General features: G+C 51.9%; 1 protein-coding gene across 1 annotated transcript; it reads left to right on the top strand.

Annotated features, from left to right (window-relative positions):
• The first annotated feature begins 14,084 nt into the window (after positions 1-14,084).
• FAM240C (family with sequence similarity 240 member C) lies at positions 14,085-16,755 on the top strand. The gene is made up of 2 exons (XM_049888878.1): positions 14,085-14,230; positions 16,626-16,755. The coding sequence occupies exons 1-2, from the start codon at positions 14,085-14,087 to the stop codon at positions 16,753-16,755; spliced, it is 276 nt and encodes a 91-aa protein (XP_049744835.1).
• Positions 16,756-19,402: the final 2,647 nt, after the last annotated feature.

Raw genomic sequence — 19,402 nt, 5'->3', positions numbered from 1 at the left:
AATAGAAATTTATTCTTCCACAGGTCTGGAGGCTAAAAGTCCACATAAAAGTGTTGGCTGTGTGGGTTCCTTTCTCGTCGGTAGTCTGGGCTTTCCTGGGGTCCTTGGCTTATATATGATTCTCACATGGTGTCTGTCTCCCCACCCCTCACCTCATGTGTGCCTCTGTGTCTAGTCGGCTCTTTGTATAACTCAGAAGAGATTAGGTTTAGAATCCACCCTACTCCGGTATGACCTCATTAACATAATAAATAAAACCCCAATTTCCAAACAGGGTCATATTTACAGGTACAAGGGTTAGGACTTCAACAAATTTTGGTGGGCCAAATTTCTGTTGGCCTCTGAGTATCCAAAAGTCATCTCACACAGGATGAGGCCAGCTCCTCATGGCTCGGCCACAAATACATGGTTGTCTGAGTGACCACAGGGACATGGCATGAAGCGGCTCTAAGGTGAGCAGGTTTTCATGAACAAGAATTCCCGGTGCCAACCCACCTGGAGTAAAGGGGAATGAAAAACATCACAGACACAAGGTAATTATGAGCCCAAGAGGCAGAAAGGACCACATAAACCAGAGACTACATCAGCCTGAGACCAGAAGAACTAGATGGTGCCCGGCTAAAACCAATGACTGTTCTGACAGGGAACACAACAGAGAACTCCTGAGGGAGCAGGAAAGTAGTGGGATGCAGACCCCAAATTCTCATAAAAAGGCCAGACTTAATGGCCTGACTGAAACTAGAAGGACCCCAGAGATCATGGTCCCCAGACCTTCTTTTAGCCCAAGACAGGAACCATTCACGAAGCCAACTTTTCAGACAGGGATTGGACTGGACTATAAGATAGAAAATGATACTAGTGAGGAGTGAGCTTCTTGGCTCAAGTAGACACATAAGACCACCTGAGAAGCTCCTGTCTGGAAAGGAGATGAGAAGGCAGAGGGGGTCAGAAGCTAGCTGAATGGGCATAGGGAATACAGGGTGAAGAAAGAGAGTGTGCTATCTCATTAGGGTGAGAGCAACTAGGAGTATATCACAAGGTGTGTATAAATTTTTGTATGAGCGACTGACTTGATTTGTACCTTTCACTTAAAGCACAATAAAAATCATAAAAAAAAAAAAAAATTCCTGGTGAGTGGAACACCTAGCTCAACTGGCATAAGAGAGTTTATAAAGAAAATGTTCTACGTTCTGCTTTGGTGAGTAGCATCTGGGGTCTTAAAAGCCTGTGAGCAGCCATCTAAGATACTCCACTAGTCTCACCCCTTCGGGATCAAGGGAGAATGAAGAAAAACTAAAGATACAAAGGACTAATGGACCACAACTACCATGGCCTCCACCAGACTGAGTCCAGCACAACTAGATGGTGCCCAGCGACCACCACCAACTGCTCTGACAGAGATCACAATAGAGGGTCCTGGACAGAGCTGGAGAAAAATACAAAGCAAAATTCTCACAAAAACTCACAAAAAAAGACCAGACTTACTGGCCTGACAAGAGACTAGAGAAGCCCCTAGAGTATGGCCTCTGGACATCGTTTTAGCTCAGTAATGAAGTCACTCCAGAGGTTCCCCCTTCAGCCAAAGATTAGACAGACCTATAAAACAAAATGAAGCTAAAGGGGCACACCTGCCCAGGGGCGAGGACAAGAAGGCAGGAGGGGACAAGGAAAGCTGGTAATAGGGAACCCATTGTTAAGAAAGGAGAGTGTTGACATGTCACAGTGTTGTTAACCAATGTCGTAAAACAATATGTGTACTGTTTAATGCAAAGCTAGTTTGTTCCGTAAACCTTCACCTAAAGTACAATAAAAAAAAGAATTGCCAGTGCTTAAGGATAACTCGAGGAGCACTGGTGGCTCAATGGTTAAGCGCTCAGCTGCTAAACAACAGGTCAGCAGTGTGAACCCAGAAGCCACTGCACAGGAGAGAAGACCTGGTGACCTGCTCCCATAAAGATTACAGCCCTATGGGATAATTCTACTCTGTCCTACAGGGTCACTACAAGTCGGAGTTTGACGCCATGGCAGCTGGTGGGAAGGATACCTCACATGCTATTTAGAATATTCTTGCTTTGAATTCTAAAAATGTACCCATACGTAATCGTCAGGAAGAACAGTTAGAATCAACCAGCATCACACCCATCTTTGTTATCTGGCTTAAAGGAGAGGCTTCGCGCCTTCCCCTGAGAACTGCTTCATTTCTGGGACTGACTGGTAAACAGCAGGCTTCAAACATCCAACAGAGGAGAAAATCCCGAAGAACCACAGGCACAGTTCAGGACACCCATCAGTTTTAGATGGAAAATCAGTGTCACTGAAGAAGGGACAGCAGCTTCTGGGGCCTGGGAGGTGTGTGGTGAGGAAGGCTCCCACACGGCATTTTACCAATTTACCAATTCATAATGAATGCATTTCCTGTTAAATTAAACCCAGATATACAGTTATGGAGCCTCCGTATGGAAGAATTTTTTTGTCCTCTTGATTGGTGCCCAAGGGGGCCATGGAAGGGTCTGGAGAGAAAATTTCCACACACTCCTTACCAGCCAGAACATTTGGGGGGCTGGGGGAAGCCCAACAGCCATCCCCACCCCACTGAAACATTCCCAGGGCCAAGAAACTCCTCAAGGGAGGAATGAGACCACCCACAGTGGGGTGGCACCTGGAGGCCTGGAGACCCTGCGGATCAAAGTGCCAAGAAAGAGAGAGCCCTGTGACAAACAGCTACAGTGTAAGTCCAGCAGGAAATCATCAGCAAACAGGATTCCAAACCAGTCGGGTGGGAGTGACTGGATTGCACTGGAAACTCCCCCAGGTGAGGAGGAAGTCTGGACTACCCTTCAGCGAGCTCCCACTCTGCCAACAGAGTCATATCAGGCCCGCACCCGCAGCTCTGCGGGCGTCCCCCAGCCACAGCCTGGTCCACGGGCGCAGGAGTGGAGTCTGGGACAGTGAGGATGTGGAAGGGAAAGCAGTGACCTTCCTGGTCCTCTACCCACCCCGGGCGAGGACGCGGGAAGTGCAGCTCAGCTGAGGCACGTGCCAGGAAAGAAGCACCCACGGGGAGGCTGTCAGCAACCAGACACAAGGGAGAACGTTTCAGGACACTGTTCTTAGCAGAACAAGTCACTCTGGAGTCTCACTCAATCAGTGTTGGCTATTATTATTCCACCATGTCAGCGTGCCCTACTGTGCTGGCTGGCACGTTGCTAGGATGCTGGTAGCAGCTGTGCTGCCATGCTGCCATCATTTTAAATACCAGGAGGGTCACTCACGATGGACAGGCTTCAGCGGAGTTTCAAGGCTGAGACAGACTGGGAAGAAAGGCCTGGCCACCTACTTAGAAAAATCAGCCAATGAAAACCAAGTGAACCACAACAGACTACTGCCTGATACAGTGCTGGAAGACGAGCCCCCTAGGGTGGACGGTTCTCAAAACACACTGAGGCAGCAACAGTAGACTGGAGCAGACCAATGACTGTGAGGATGGCCAGGACCAGGCCATGTTTCCTTCTGTTGTATGTAGGGTCATCATGAGTCAGAGCCAACTTGATAGCAGTTAGCAACAACAACAGAACATGTTTATGCTTCTTCTGAAAATATCAGACTAACATATTTTTTAACCAAGAACTTGCTCTACACATCTGGTTTGAGATGAAAGAATAAATACTTCTCTAGCCCATCTCCTCTCAGAAGCCAGACCCCAAAACAACAGACAGCACGAGAAACAGAAAGACAATCGTCTTTGTTGAGGTGAGGAGCCCATATAACAGGAAGCACGGTTTACTAGGAAATGGCCACAAACACTGTGAGGGTCAGGGTTGCCTGGACAGCCAGCTGGAGATACCAGTGGTCATGGGTATCACAGACCCCTCCACAGAAAAAGTCACTCCTGCTGAATGAACAATCTCAAAGTAAAAAGAATAAAAGTAACTGAAGAGCTTGTACGATCCCTCACAAGCCAAGGGCACAGGTGCAGGCTCACACACCATGGGCAGGCACACAAACTTACACACTAAGGGCAGACTTGCAGGCTCATGTGCCAACGTGCAGTCTCATACACAGACGTGCAGGCTTATACACCATGCGCGGGCTCAAACACCAATGGCAGGCTCACATGCCAGTGTGCAGGCTCACACATGGAAGTGCAGGCTTACACACTAAGGGCAGACGTGCAGGCTTATGTGCCAACGTGTAGGCTCACACACAGATGTGCAGGCTTATACATCATGCGCGGGCTCACACGCCAATGGCAAGCTCACACACCAAGGGCAGGTGTGCAGGCTCACATGCCAGTGTGAAGGCTCACACATGGATGTCCAGGCTTACAAACTAAGGACAGACATGCAGGCTCACACGCCAAGGCCTGGTATGCTGGCTCACACACCACCCTTGAATTCCGGGGGGGTGGGGGGGTGGGAGGAGCCAGGACGAGCTGCCAGGAGAGAGCTGAGGAGTCAATTGCATCACAGGGACGGTGGCCAGCCCAGAGCCAGCTCGTGTTTCCCCACAACTGAAGCAAAGCCAGGCCCTGTGTCACCAGCCATATAAAAGTGGGTGACAGGCCAAATATCAGCATTCACCCCAGGAGACGGCCCACAGAGGACGCCGAGACAGAGACATTCTCAAGGGAACCCACCAGTTAGAAAAGTAAGCCCCTTGGGGTTTGATAGCATTGCCCTTGCTTACCAGGTGCCCCCATCCCATAGCCTGAGGAATCAGCACAGTAGATGAGCCAGCTCCGCCTACCTGCATTTCTGGGGGGATTTAATTTTCTTTGCAATGTTCCTGCTCAGATTCTGACAAGGTACATTTGGATGGAAAGTCAGCTGATGTTTGATCTCTCGACACATAGGGCCATAAAACCTGATTTTGGCCTCTAATTTTATGCTGATTTTCTGGTTTCTGCTTCTGGCTTTCTGATGATTTTCGTTCTTTCTCTCTTTCTCTTTCCCTCTCTCTCTCTTTCTCTCTCTTTCTCTTTCTTTCTTTCTCTCCCTCCCTCCCTCCTTCTCTCTCTCTCTTTCCTTCCTCCCTCCCTCCTTCCCTCCCTCGCTCTCTCTCTCTTTCTTTCTTCTCCGTGATGCTTTAAACAGGCTGTAGTTTGGGCCTAAGTTCCCTGAGAATAGACTTACTGGACCACAAGCTTCTCTCAGAGCCCTGAAAAAGGAGGGCTGTCAAGTCCAGCCTCAGGGCTGTGAAGGAACCACTCCTTGTAGGTGGATCTAACAGCCCTGGTTCACTCAGGTGGCTTCTTCTGAGGTGATCACTCCGTGCGGCTGGACCTAACAGCCCTGGTTCACTCAGGTGGCTTCTTCTGAGGTGGTCACTCCGTGTGGCTGGATCTAACAGCCCTGGTTCACTCAGGTGGTTTCTTCTGAGGTGGTCACTCTGTGTGGCTGGACCTAACAGCCCTGGTTCACTCAGGTGGCTTCTTCTGAGGTGGTCACTCCGTGTGGCTGGATCTAACAGCCCTGGTTCACTCAGGTGGCTTCTTCTGAGGTGGTCACTCCGTGTGGCTGGATCTAACAGCCCTGGTTCACTCAGGTGGCTTCTTCTGAGGTGGTCACTCCGTGTGGCTGGACCTAACAGCCCTGGTTCACTCAGGTGGCTTCTTCTGAGGTGGTCACTCCATGTGGCTGGATCTAACAGCCCTGGTTCACTCAGGTGCCTTCTTCTGAGGTGGTCACTCCGTGTGGCTGGACCTAACAGCCCTGGTTCACTCAGGTGGCTTCTTCTGAGGTGGTCACTCCGTGTGGCTGGACCTAACAGCCCTGGTTCACTCAGGTGGCTTCTTCTGAGGTGGTCACTCCGTGTGGCTGGATCTAACAGCCCTGGTTCACTCAGGTGGCTTCTTCTGAGGTGGTCACTCCGTGTGGCTGGGTCTAACAGCCCTGGTTCACTCGGGCAGTTTCTGCCCAGAGAGTCAAGCAGATGCAGGAACTCCGGTGCAAACAACCGTGGGTGGGTGTACAATCCCAGTTTCAGAGCCTCCCATCCTCTTAACTGGCCAGGCTTCTCACTTCTTTAATTGAGCTGCCATCTCATCAACTCCGACTCATGGCAACCACATGTGTGTCAGAGTAGAACTGTGCTCCACAGGGTTCTCAGCACCCGATTTTTCGGAAGTAGATCCCCAGACCTTTCTTTTGAGGCACCTCTGAGTGGATTCAAACCTCCAACCTTTTGCTTAGCAGCTGAGCTCGTGAACTGTTTGCATCACCCAGGGACTCACAGCAGTTTAATTCATAGCAGTATGTATGCAGCAGAGACAGGTACAGTAATTCCGGTCCCCTTATAATAAACTTTTTTTTTTTATTATAAACAGTTGCACTTTTGGCTTCCTAGTACAAATAGGCACTGTGGCAAATGTTTGATTCGCTCCCCAGCAAAGCTTTTATTGCCTTGACTTTCTTCATACTCATGTCATGACCAGCCTCCCAGGCTGCACGACCTTCTTACCTACTTGTAATTTCTGGATGCAGCCCTACCCACATTAGTAACGCCTACTTAATACCCCACAGAGAACGAGCGATTTCAGTAGTGTTTCCAGCCCTTGACTATTACCACCTACCTTAGTCATCGAGTGCTGCTGTAACAGACACACCACAGGTGGATGGTGTCTCAGTCATCGAGTGCTGCTGTAACAGACACACCACAGGTGGATGGTGTCTCAGTCATCTAGTGCTGCTGTAACAGGAACACCACAGGTGGATGGTGTCTCAGTCACCCTGTGCTGCTGTAACAGACACACCACAGGTGGATGGTGTCTCAGTCACCCTGTGCTGCTGTAACAGACACACCACAGGTGGATGGTGTCTCAGTCATCTAGTGCTGCTGTAACAGACACACCACAGGTGGATGGTGTCTCAGTCATCGAGTGCTGCTGTAACAGGAACACCACAGGTGGATGGTGTCTCAGTCATCGAGTGCTGCTGTAACAGGAACACCACAGGTGGATGGTGTCTCAGTCATCTAGTGCTGCTGTAACAGGAACACCAGGGGTGGGTGGTGTCTCAGTCATCGAGTGCTGCTGTAACAGACACACCACAAGTGGATGGTGTCTCAGTCATCGAGTGCTGCTGTAACAGACACACCACAGGTGGATGGTGTCTCAGTCATCGAGTGCTGCTGTAACAGGAACACCACAGGTGGATGGTGTCTCAGTCACCCTGTGCTGCTGTAACAGACACACCACAGGTGGATGGTGTCTCAGTCACCCTGTGCTGCTGTAACAGACACACCACAGGTGGATGGTGTCTCAGTCACCTAGTGCTGCTGTAACAGACACACCACAGGTGGATGGTGTCTCAGTCATCGAGTGCTGCTGTAACAGGAACACCACAGGTGGATGGTGTCTCAGTCATCGAGTGCTGCTGTAACAGGAACACCACGGATGGATGGTGTCTCAGTCATCGAGTGCTGCTGTAACAGGAACACCAGGGGTGGATGGTGTCTCAGTCATCGAGTTCTGCTGTAACAGACACACCACAAGTGGATGGTGTCTCAGTCATCGAGTGCTGCTGTAACAGGAACACCACAGATGGATGGTGTCTCAGTCATCGAGTGCTGCTGTAACAGGAACACCAGGGGTGGATGGTGTCTTAGTCATCTAGTGCTGCTATAACAGGAATACCATAGGTGGATGGTGTCTTAGTCATCTAGTGCTGCTGTAACAGAAATACCATAGGTGGATGGTGTCTCAGTCATCTAGTGCTGCTGTAACAGGAATACCATAGGTGGATGGCTTTAACAAACAGAAGTTTATTCTCTCACAGTCCAGTAGGCTAGAAGTCCGTATTCAGGGTGTCAGCTGCAGGGGAAGGCTCTTTCTCTGTGTGGGCTCTGGGAAGGTCCTTGTCATCAATCTTCCCCAGTTGAGAAGCTTCTCAGCTCAGGGATCCTCGGTCCAAAGGACACACTATTCTCCTGGCACTACTTTCTTGGCGGTATGAGGTCTCCATGTCTCTCTGCTCATTTCTCTTTTATGTCTCAAAAGAGATTGACTCAGACACAACCTAATCCTGTAGATTGAGTCCTGCCTCATTAACATCAAAGAGGGCAGGATTTACAACACACAGGAAAATCACATTGGATGACAAAATGGTGGACAATCACACAATACTGCAAATCATGGACTAGCCAAGTTGACACACCTTTTGGGGGGACACAATTCAATCCATGACATTACCTGAGCCATGTTCCAGAACATTCCCTGGCCTACTTGAATCACGGGGTCTGTTTGGAGGGAGACAAGCCCTGGTGTCTGAACCTGCCTTTGTTTCCCCAGTTGCAACACACTTTACCACGTTGTTCTTCCCCTTTGGGAGGAAATTGTGGAATAAACAGAAGGTCCCAGAGGGAGATGGCTAAATGCTGTGACAGGCCTGGCCTCTGAGGGACCCTCAGCCCTGCTGGAGCTGCCCGCACATGCCCAGCCTTACTCTGCTATGGTCCCTGGGCCAGCCTGACAGCTGTGATCTAGTGTCCCCTTTGGGGACAAGGTGAATCCAAGGGAAAGTGTGGGGAAAGCCAGCAAGGTAGAACAGTCTGTCTCCACACTGCCACCCCAGCCCCTATGGACACATTGGGAAAGCAACAAAGTGGTTTTCAAAATGGATCCACCTAAGTCATTCAGTTCAGTAAGCCCATTTGGACAGCTTGCCCTGGTCAGCTTGTCCACAGAGCTGCCCTGGTTTTCCTCAGCCCTTGGTCCGAATGAACCCCAGCCCAGAGGGCCTGTCTTGTGCACCTGGGAGCCAGCTCTGGTGGGGCTAGATTGTGGGGAGTTCTTTGGAAAAAGTGTGTCATCAGAGCAGCCGTGCTTAGTGAGGGGGCCCTGAGTGGGGGGCACTGAGAGTGCAGCTGCTTCCAGGTGAGGGTCCGCAAGGCCACTGGTGGTGGAAAGGGGCTCTTGTACTTCCTCATCCCCCCCAGGATTCTTGGGCTCCTCCCACCACCCGGGACACACCGTGGAATGTGTTCTAGCATGGGAGCCTCCTCGCAGACCTCCGACCCCCGCACCACATACACGCCAGAGTGTGCTGTCACCGTAAGAGTCTGAGAAAGACTCTTTGTTTGGGGCTTATTCTCTAAGATTATTGGTGTTTTAATTTCTGAACTATAAAACAAAATCTCAAAATAATTGATGGAAAAATAAAAAGTGACCAGATATGTCAGGTCAAACCCATGAATGTACAGTCTGAGCACAAATCAAGGAGTGAGATGGCTCCACCAAGGCCTCTCCCAAGACCAGAAGCCAGAGTCGAGAGCATAGATTCAAACCAAGGAGCTGGACCCCTCCAGGGACCCCCACAACTCCTCCTGAGAACCCCACCTTCCTCCTTCCGGGACCCTCACAGCTCCTCCTGGGACCCCTGCCCTCCTCCCAGGATCCTCTACTCTCAGGACCTCACTCTCCTCCTGGATTCAGTTTGCTGAAGATTTTTGCATCTATATTTATCCGGAATGTTGGTCTGTAGTTCTCTTGTGGCGTCTTTCTCTGGTTTGGGTATAAGGATAATGCTAGCCTCGTAGAATGAGTTAGGGAGTATTCCCTCCTCTTTTATTTTTTGGAAAAGTTTAAGCAGATTGGAGTCACTTCTACAGGTGTTTGGTAGAATTCCCCAGTGATGCCATCTGACCCAGGACTTTTCTTTGTTGGGAAGTTTTTGATTACTGATTCAATCTCTTCGCTTGTTATAGGTCTCTTGAAATCTTCTATTTCTTCTTGAGTCATGTAGGAAGTTTATGTGCTTCTAGGAATTTGTCCATTTCCTCTAAACGATCCAATTTTTTGGTGTATTATTGTTCATAGTGTTCTCTTATCCTTTTTATTTCTGTAGGGTCAGTTGAAATGTCTCATTCTCCTCCTGGATCCCCACCCTCCTCCCAGAAGCCTCACCCTCCTTTCAGGACTGAAGCCCTCCTCCTGAGGACCCACACCCTTCTCCTAGGACCCCTACTCTCCTCCCAGGAACCCCACCTTCCCTGGAGGCCTAGGGGGCAGCCATATCACTTTCCAGAGCCCATAGGACCCCCCCATTTGGTCTTTCACTTCCTCCTGTCAGGATACAATGTAATTGCCTGGAGGTAACTCATCCCACTCATCAGATTGTGAAGTCTCTTCCTGGACCCTGGTTAAACGTGGGGAGGGGGCCACTCGTCTCCACTGGCCGACCTGCACGTTTAGTTTGTCAGTTTTGCTTCTGCTGATCAGACCCGGTTCCAAAATCCTACAAAAGCCCGTGGCCACGTCAGCAAACGTTTGGCTGCTGGATTCGGCCTGGAGGCAGTCGGCGTCAAGGCTGTCTGCACTCCTGACTCAGGCCCTGCGTGTGCGCCTGCACGCCTGACTCAGGCCCTGCGTGTGCAACCCTGGGTACCATCACGGTTCTTTGGTTGTTGATTTGTGGTGGGATTGATTGCAGGTGGTCATTTTTTCTGGAATTTCCAGTGTTCTATAATAGCAGTTGTGCTTTTTATTTTATATATCTTAAATGACTCAGTAGGATTTGATTTTATGATCAGAAAAAAACTTGTAAAAAAATTCTCATAGCACAATAAGTTATACAAACAAAAGAATAAAAACGAGAAAGTTGTCTTATCTAATCCTGCTTTAACCAAAATACCACAAGTCGATGGCTTTAACAGAAATGTATGTCCTCACTGTTTAGGAGGCTAGAAGTTCAAGTTCAGGGTGCTGGCTTTAGAGGAAGACTTTCTCTCTCTGTTGGCTCTGGAGGAAGGTCCTTATCTCTTCTGAGCTTCTGCTCCTGAGCCACCTGCATGTGGCTTGGCCTGTGTCTTCCCCATCTCTGCTTCCAGCTTTCTTGTTTAATCTCTTTATATCTCAGGAGACTGACTCAAGATACACCCTACACTAATCCTGCCTCATTAACATAAGAAGCACAACCCATTCCCAGACAGGATTATAACCACAGACATAGAGGTTAGGATTTACAACACATATTTTGGGGGACACAATCCAGTCCATGCACCCTGGTGGCACAGTAGTTAAACTTTCTGCTGCTAACCAAAAGGTCATCAGTTCAAATCCACCAGCCAAGCCTTGGAAACCCTATGGGGCAGTTCTACTCTGTCCCATAGGGTTGCTATAGGTCGGAATCAACTCGACCACAAAGGGTTTTGGGGTATCCAATCCCTAACAAAATGGTATAATTCAAACTCTGTTTCAACACTTTCCTCTCAAGTGGTCGTTTTAAAAAAGGAACCAGATCAGCCGCCGTGGAGTTGCCGCCATCTCCGGCTCCTGGGGACCCCAGGGTGTCAGAGTAAAACTGAGCTCTACAGGCGTTTCGGTGGCTGGTTTTTTGGAAGTAGATTGCAAGGCCTTTCTTCCACAGCTCTTCTGAGTGGACTCAAACCTCCAACTCTCCAGTTAGCAGCCAAGCAAATAACTATTTGCACCCACGTAGGGACTCCTATGTACTCGTTGACTGGGTCCAAACAACTGCTTTTAGCGACCACATTACAACAATGCTGGTGTTTGTGCCGGCCGCTGCCATCGTTTCCCCTGGTTTATTTGAGCCAGTCTGGCGTTTTCTCTTCTCCACCGGCACAGGCTCAGTTGACTACTTCGTTCTTCACTGCCAACCTCTGAATCTCCTGGGGCTGCTGTAACCGAATACTGCAGAAAAAAAAAAAAAACTGCAGAGTGGGGCTTTAATAACAGAAGTGTATTGTCTCAGTTCTGCAGGCTGGGAGTCTGCGATCAGGGTGTCAGTCCTGTCCCTTCCTTCTGAGGACTTTGGGAGAGGAGCTGCTCCAGGCCTCTCTCCTGGGTTCCGGTGGCTGCTGCAATCCCTGGCCTTCCTTGCTGCTTGCAGCCACATCTGCCTCCATCGTCACGTGACGTCTTCCCCATGTGTCACCATTCCTGTGTCTGTTCTCTTTTATAAGTCACCGCTCACTTAACTGATAAAAAAAGAAACTCCCTAGTCCCAAACAAGGTCACATTCGCAGGTACAGGGTTAGGACTTGAACATTCTTTTGGGGGAGACGCAATTCAGTGTTTCCCAAAACACTGGCATGAAGGGATGGAGCCCACCCCAGGCACCCTGTGAAGTTTCCCTGTCCCCAAGTAGAGCCTGTCACAGACGGGCTGCACTTGTCCCTGAGTCCTGCCTGTCCCCTCCCTCTCCGGAAGGTGCGGTGAAGACAGCACAGCTCTGCATGTCAGCACAAGGACTGAAATAAATAATAACCCTGAAAGCTCAGTGCAGCCAGTAATCCCCAGGCTCCTGGAGCGTGCAGGGTGATGACAGGGGGAGGCAGCCTGCCACTGAGTCCTGGACGAAGCTGCCAGATTCCACCAGCGCCACTGCCCAGCTTGCACTCGGCCGTGGCTGGTGGGCCGGCCCGCCCAGGACTCCCACCTCCCGTCTCTCCTCCTCCTGCTGCAGCCAGAAAACACCCACCACCACCTTCGCCGTCCTTCTGCTGGAATTGCCTGACCAACACCTGTTATTCTCGCTCCTTGTCGTAGTCAGTGTTCCCACCTATGCAGCCTGGTGCCATAGCCTGTGTGCACCACTGTGCAGACACTATCCCCACAGCCCAATTAAGAAAATAATACAGCTGCCATTGAGTGACCTCCTGTGCATCAGAGCAGAACTGTGATCCACAGGGTTTTAGAAGTAGATGGCCAGGCCTTTCTTCCTAGTTTGTCTTAGTCTGGAAGCTCCATTAAAACCTGCCCACCATGGGTGACCTTGCTGGTATTTAATCCAGTAGCAGAACTTGCATTGGCTGGTCTTAGGGACACCAAAGTGCCAGCGAGTTCCCCTGCTGTCCGCACTCGGCGGCCTCCTCGTTCAAGGATTTCTCTCATCTGTGGCCTTGCAATTCCATAAAATAGTTACGTCAAGCACTAGAGTCTTAAGAAGAACTATCATCAATTTATCATCTCTTCTGGCAAGAATTTAACACTGTTTACTCTTAGATGTGATTATTCCGTGAGCAGAGAAATGTTCAATAACTGCATATCTTGGTTTCTTAGGGCTGCCATACAAAGTACCATAGAGTGGGCAGCTTTAGAGGAGAGAAACTCCTTGTCTCACAGCCTGGTGGCTGGGAGTCCAAGGTCAGGGTGTCGGCTGTGTTGATTCCTTCTGAGACTCCAAGGGTGAACCTGTTCCTGTCCCCTCCTGGCTTCTGGGGAGGGCCAGCAGACCCTGGCTTTAGCTGAATGGTCACACAGTGCCTTCTGGGGAGGGCCAGCAGACCCTGGCTTTAGCTGCAAGATCACACAGTGCCTTCTGGGGAGGGCCAGTGGACCCTGGCTTTAGCTGCAAGGTCACACAGTACCTTCTGGGGAGGGCCGGCAGTCCCTGGCTTTAGCTGCATGGTCACACTGTGCCTTCTCCACGGTGTGTGGCTCCCACTGTGTCTGTTCTCCCCTTTGACCAGACGCCATCAGAAGGACTAGGGCCCACCCTTCTCCACTGACTTCGCTGATAACATCTCCAGAGACCTATTTCCAGACACGGACAGGTACAAGGGTAAGGACTTAAACGTATCTCTTGGGGACACAGTTTCTCAGATTTCAAAGCCACACCTTCGCTTACTGCCTTGTGAGGGACATCTTTGTGCCATGAATGCAGAAGGATAAAGCACACACAGCCATGCTTAAAAGTGGGCACTTGTGAAATGGCAGGAAATACCATTCCAAGCTCCATTCCAAGGAAGTACCCCATTCCCACTGCCTTAGCCTTAGGGTAAACTTCACTAAAATACAGGGAGGAGCTCAGCGTATCTTCAGTTTTGAAATGACCAAAGGTTCAAAATTCACCATCCGTCTACCTCCCCCGCCAACCAGGAAACTGCTGTGCTGGACAGAGGGGTGGGTGCCTGCCATAGCGGGGTCACGAGCTGCCTGCAGCCGCGACTTCCCCGAGGACCCCCCTCCACGGGCAGCCCTCACTCTGGTGCCCTGGACACTGCAAGGACGCTCTGCGGTTTGGGGCTGAGGCGAGTTCATTACGTGCATGGCTGGGTTTCACACCCTCTCCCTCCATGCTCAGGCGCAAAGTGCCTAAGTCTGTCAACTTTTCTTTTTCCAGAAAATGACTAAAAGCTACACTCTGCGGCATCTCAGAAGAGTAACCTCTGATGCCAGTGAGCTAAAGATGTTCTGGGAGAAAAAAATCGAATATCATGCAAAACAGCTCCAAGACGAAGAGCTGAGAGTCAGCCGGAGCGCCTTGAGCAGGTGAGTGATGAGTGGGGAGGGTGGGCGCCACCCAGGCCAGCGTTCAGCTCCACATCATCCGGATGGACCCCCGCACCCTTGCCCCCTCCCCCCCGCACCTTCAGGAAGAGCACTGACTACCCCGCATCTGCGTTCCAGGGCGGCCATAACAAAGCCGACGCCCGGGTGGGGGGCCTGAGAGCAGACATTTGTCCTCTCTCAGCTCTGAAGGCTGGGAGTCTGCATTAGGGTGTCTGTGGGGACTAGCTCCCTCCAGCTCTAGGGGAGGACCCTGCCTTGTCTCTTACAGCTTCTGGTGCCCTGGGGGTTCCTTGGCTTGTGGCAGCATCTTCACATGGCCATCCCTCCTCCGTGTCTGTCTGTGTCTCTTCTCTTTTATAAGACTCTACTTAGATGGGATCAGTACCCACCCTGACTTGGTACGACTTCCTGTTAACCTAACTGATAAAAAAGAAAAAAACTTTTTTTTTTTTTTTTAAACCCTATTTCCAAACAAGGTCACGTTCACAGGTACAGAGGTTAAGACTTTAGCACGTGTTTCGGGGACATGATTCTATCCCTGACAGACGTACTGAATGAGTGGGACAGGAAGATCATCCCTCCTACATCCACTTCAAGCCCCACCACTGACGACTCACAGAAACTCCCCGAGGGGTTTGGGGGAAGGCAGCAAAACAGGGGTATCCGCTCCAGTCTGCATCCACCACCATCGTGACCTCTGAGTGAGGGGCAAGGAGGCAACACTCCCACACACCCTCACACAACATGTGTGTGACGACGTGCAGAACAAAGCCGACACACCCCCAGCCTAGGTGCTGGCCCAGAGGCCTGGGGGTGCTGGGGAGCCAAGGGTGCTGGGGGCCTGGGGGTGCTGGGGGGTCTGGGGTGCTGGGGGGGCTGGGGATGCTCGGCGCCTGGGGGTTCTAGAGGCCCTGGGGGTCCTGGGGTGTTGGGGACATTGGGTACTGTGGAGGCTGGGGGTACTCAGGGCCTGGGGCTGCTGGAAGGCCTGGGATGTTGGGAGGCCTGGAGTGCTGGAGGGCCAAGGGTGCTGGCAGGGCTGGGGTATTGGAAGCCTGGGGTGCTAGGGGGCCAGGTGTGCTAGAGGCCCTGGAGTATTGGGGACCTGGTGGTGTTGGGGGGCCTGCGGGAGTTGGGGGGGGCTAGGGTGTTAGAGGCCTGGGGTGTTGTAGACCTGGAGTCCTAGGGGTCCCAGGGTGTTCGGGGCCTGGGGGCACTGGGGGGGCTTAGGGTGCTGAGGGATTCTTCTGGGGGACCTGGGATTGCTGTGGCCTAGGGTGTTGGAGGTCTGGGAGTGCTGGGGTGTTAGAGGACTGGGGGTACTGAAAGGGCCTGGAGGTGTTGGGGGGCTGGGGTGTTGGGGGGCTGGGGGTTCTGGAGACCTGATGCTGGGAGTGCTGACGCTCTGGGTGTGCTGGGGGACCCGTGGGTGCCGGGGGAGGGGTCTATGGATGCTGGGGGGGTCTATGGATATTGGGGGGCCCTTCTGGAGGGTCTTGGGTGCTGGAGGACCTGTGGGTGCTAAGGGGCCCTTCTGCGGGGCCTGAGGGTGTTGGGGGTCTGGGTGCTGGGGGCTTAGGGTACTGGGGTTCTGGGACCCTGGGGTGCTGAGGCCTATGGTTGTGAGGGGTCTGTGGGTGCTGGGGGGCCTTTCTGGGGGGCCCGAGCAAACCAACGAGTAGCTGCCCCCAGGGCACAGTTGAGCCAACAGGGAGCCAAGGCAGACTGGGCAGGCCTTCACAACCTGGTCCCCAAGGAGCCTGGCTGGAGCTGAAGCCCAGGCTGTTCACTCTCCGGACTGACCTGCCATCCTGGGACAAGGACATCTGCTGGCTCAGCACACGAGGGAGGGCGCTGCCTGAGCCACCCTGCAGGCTCAGTGCTTCTCCCCTTCGTCCCTTGTCTGCCAGCACCCATGGGGTGGGGGCCTGGCCCCCTGGCAGGGCCATTCCCAATCCTGAGCTTGCTGTGGTCATGACAGTGCTCCCCACCCAAGGTTGTCCACAAGGTGGGCGGGCAGGAGGCTGTGTTCTTCCTGTGAGCCAATGTGAAGGTGGCTTCTGCTCCATCTCCCCAGGCGGGGCTTGGCAGGGGCTTGGAAGTTTCCAGAAACACGGCCAGGCTGCTTCCTGGGGCGATGTGCCGTCTCCTCTCCACCGAGGAGTGAGACTAGAGTGGCCTGGCCACCTCCAGGGCCCAGGATTTTTAGGACCGGACAAGATCCCAGGGCTAGGCAGGGACACAGAGCCACCAATGAAGGTCAGCATGTGGGAGGGGGCTGACCCCGCCATGTGCCGAGGTGCTGAGAGATGCAGCTGGGCTGCCACCCAGGCCCAAGGAGCTGACACATAGTGCCGAATTGCTGCCCTCCCAGGCTCCGCGACGAATGGGCCCGGAAGCTGGAGGGCAGAAACAAGATGCTGCAGGGCCCCCCAGGGGTGCCCAAGACGAGCTCCCTGCTGCCCATCGAGTCCTTTCACCCAGAAGACAAGACGGCCGCCTGAGGCACCCAAAGGTGCTGAGGCACAGCTTCCAGTGGGCCCGCAAGAAAGAAAAACATCTGTGTGTCTGACGACATCTCCACAGGGTGCTGAACACCCATGGCATGCAGGACCACAGGCCGGTGGCGACCACAGCCCACGGACACCATGCCGTGGTGTCCCATATGGTATTGCTTTTCCAGCACGCAGCAGTGCCAATAAAATCTAAGTAAACACGAGGGACTGCTTTGTGCTGCCTTTTCTTCTCATCTGTCCAATTTGCACATTGTTGTTGGTGGTGGTATACTTAGCTGCCATCAAGTTGGCTCTGACTCATGGCGACCTTACGTACAACAGAGCAAAACATTGCCCAATCACTATATTGGACAGTGTTCTACTATGACCCATAGGGTTTTCCCTGGCTGATTTTTAGAAGTAGATGGTCAGACCTTTCTTCCTAGTCTGTCTTAGTCTAAAAGCTCCATTGAAAGCCATCCACTGTGGGTGACCCTGCTGGTATTTGAAATACCAGTGGCATAACTTCTAGCATCACAGCAACACGCCAGCCACCACAGTGCTACACACTGACAGACAGGCCCATAGAGCAAGGATCAGAAGCTTCGTGCTCAGTGATGTCCCTCCCAGGGCCTCACGGTGGACTGTGAGTGCCCTGAGGGGTGGGGAGGGTAAGCCAAGGGCCTACCCCCACAGACTGCCTGTCTCAGGTACAGATGAGGAAACAGAGCCGGGGTCCATGGGCACCTGAGCTCCTGCCCAAGGGAGACCTGACTGACACTGATGTGAACTCCAGCTGATGCCTGTGCGCTACCATCTGCCAATATCTGTGCCAGAATCTACCATCTTGTGTCATCACTAATGTATGCCCTTCCCATGGCCACTGGGCTCCATCCCAGTGACCCCGCCTGTCGGTTAAGGTTGTGTGTCTACTCAGCTGGGCCACGATTCTTGGTGGCATGAGCAGTGTCTTAGTCATCTAGTGCTGCTATAACAGAAATACCACAAGGGGATGGCTTTAACAAAGAGAAATTTATTTCCTCACAGTCTAGAAGGCTAGAAGTCCAAATTCAGGGGGTCAGCTCCAGAAGAGGGCTTTCTCTCTCTGTCAGCTCTGGAGGAAGGACCTTCTCATCAATCTTCCCCTGGACTAGGAGCTTCCCTGAGCAGGAAACCTGGGTCCAAAGGACATGCTCTGCTCCTGGTGCTTCTTTCTTGGTGGTATTAGGTCCCTAACTCTCTGCTTGCCTCCCTTTCCTTTTATCTCTTGTAAGATAAAAGGTGGTGCAGGCCACACCCTAGGGAAACTCCTTTTACCTTGGATCAGGGATGTGACCTGGGTAAGGGTGTTACAACCCCACCCTAGTCCTCTTTAACATAAAAATTACAATCACAAAATGGAGGACAACCACACGAAACTGGGAATCGTGGCCTAACCAAGTTGACACATATTTTTGGGGGGCACAATTCCATCCATGACAAGCAGCCAATCCGTTAAAAGGGAGTTTCCTTGGGGATGTGGCCTGCCTCCAGTATAGAAAGACGCCCCAGCAAGGCTCTCACTTGTCATCATCTGACCTCTGGTTCTGAGGACTTGAGCCAGAAGCTTACCTGCCAATCTTGGGATTCATCAGCCTTCACAGTCCATGAGCCAGCAGCCTGCCATCTGATCTGCTGATCTTAGGTTTGCCAGCCTCCACAGCTATAAATCAGGAGAAGCCTCCAGCCTGACACCTGACCCACAGGCTTGGGACTCGCCGGCCTTTACAGCCACGTGAGCCATTTCCTTGACATAAATCTCTGGTTTTGCTCCTCTAGAGAACCTAGCCTAAGACACCCCAAAACTCCTGGTCTACTGGGGCTGGGGGCTGGGGGATCATCCTGGTTGGTGTCACTGTCACCTCTTCCACCATAACTGCTGGTTAATTTTTTGTTCTGTTTCGCTTTGAGGCTCCGATCCAACCCGGCAAAGGGAAGGAAAGAAGACACCACTGCTCCAGTCCCTGGTAACCCACCCAAGACTTAAGTCATGAAAAATATGGAAGCCAATAGCCAATAGTGTCATATATGGAGAGTCCACGTAAGAGCAAGGCTGCTGTGTCCCGCATTTCCAGAGCTGAACCCAATGTACTCGATAGAATCTGGACTTTCTGTTCTGGGTGCCCTGGGTGGTGCAAATGGGTGCTCAGCTGCTAACCGAAAGGTTGGAGGTTCAAGTCCACCCACAGGTGTCTCGGAAGAAAGGCCTGATGGCCTACTTCTGAAAGATCAACCATTGAAAACCCTGTGGAGCACAGCTCTGCCCTGACACACGAGAGGTCGCCACAAGTCAGAGTTGACTCGTCAGTAGCTGGTTCTACTAGTTCTTTCTGTAAGAGCCCTAAAAATAATGCAGGAATAGAAGTCACTCGCTAACACTGCAAGAGCACCCCCCCCAGCCAAAAGGTAATTCTGTCTGACAGCATGCTCGGAACTCAATTATAGCCACACTGTCACAGACTGGGAGGCAGGCTGCGCTTCGGGGGTAGCGGGGTGTAGCGCTCCTTGTTATAATTAGGCTGCGCAGAACACCTAATTCCAAACACCCTTCTTGCTGTCTGTCACGATCACTTGAACCTTCCGGGACCCAATCACTTTTGGGGGGGCAGGACCTGGG

This window comes from Elephas maximus, chromosome 6 (assembly GCF_024166365.1).
Source record: "Elephas maximus indicus isolate mEleMax1 chromosome 6, mEleMax1 primary haplotype, whole genome shotgun sequence".
Lineage (NCBI taxonomy): Eukaryota > Metazoa > Chordata > Mammalia > Proboscidea > Elephantidae > Elephas > Elephas maximus.
This window is presented reverse-complemented; position numbering and strand designations above follow the sequence as displayed.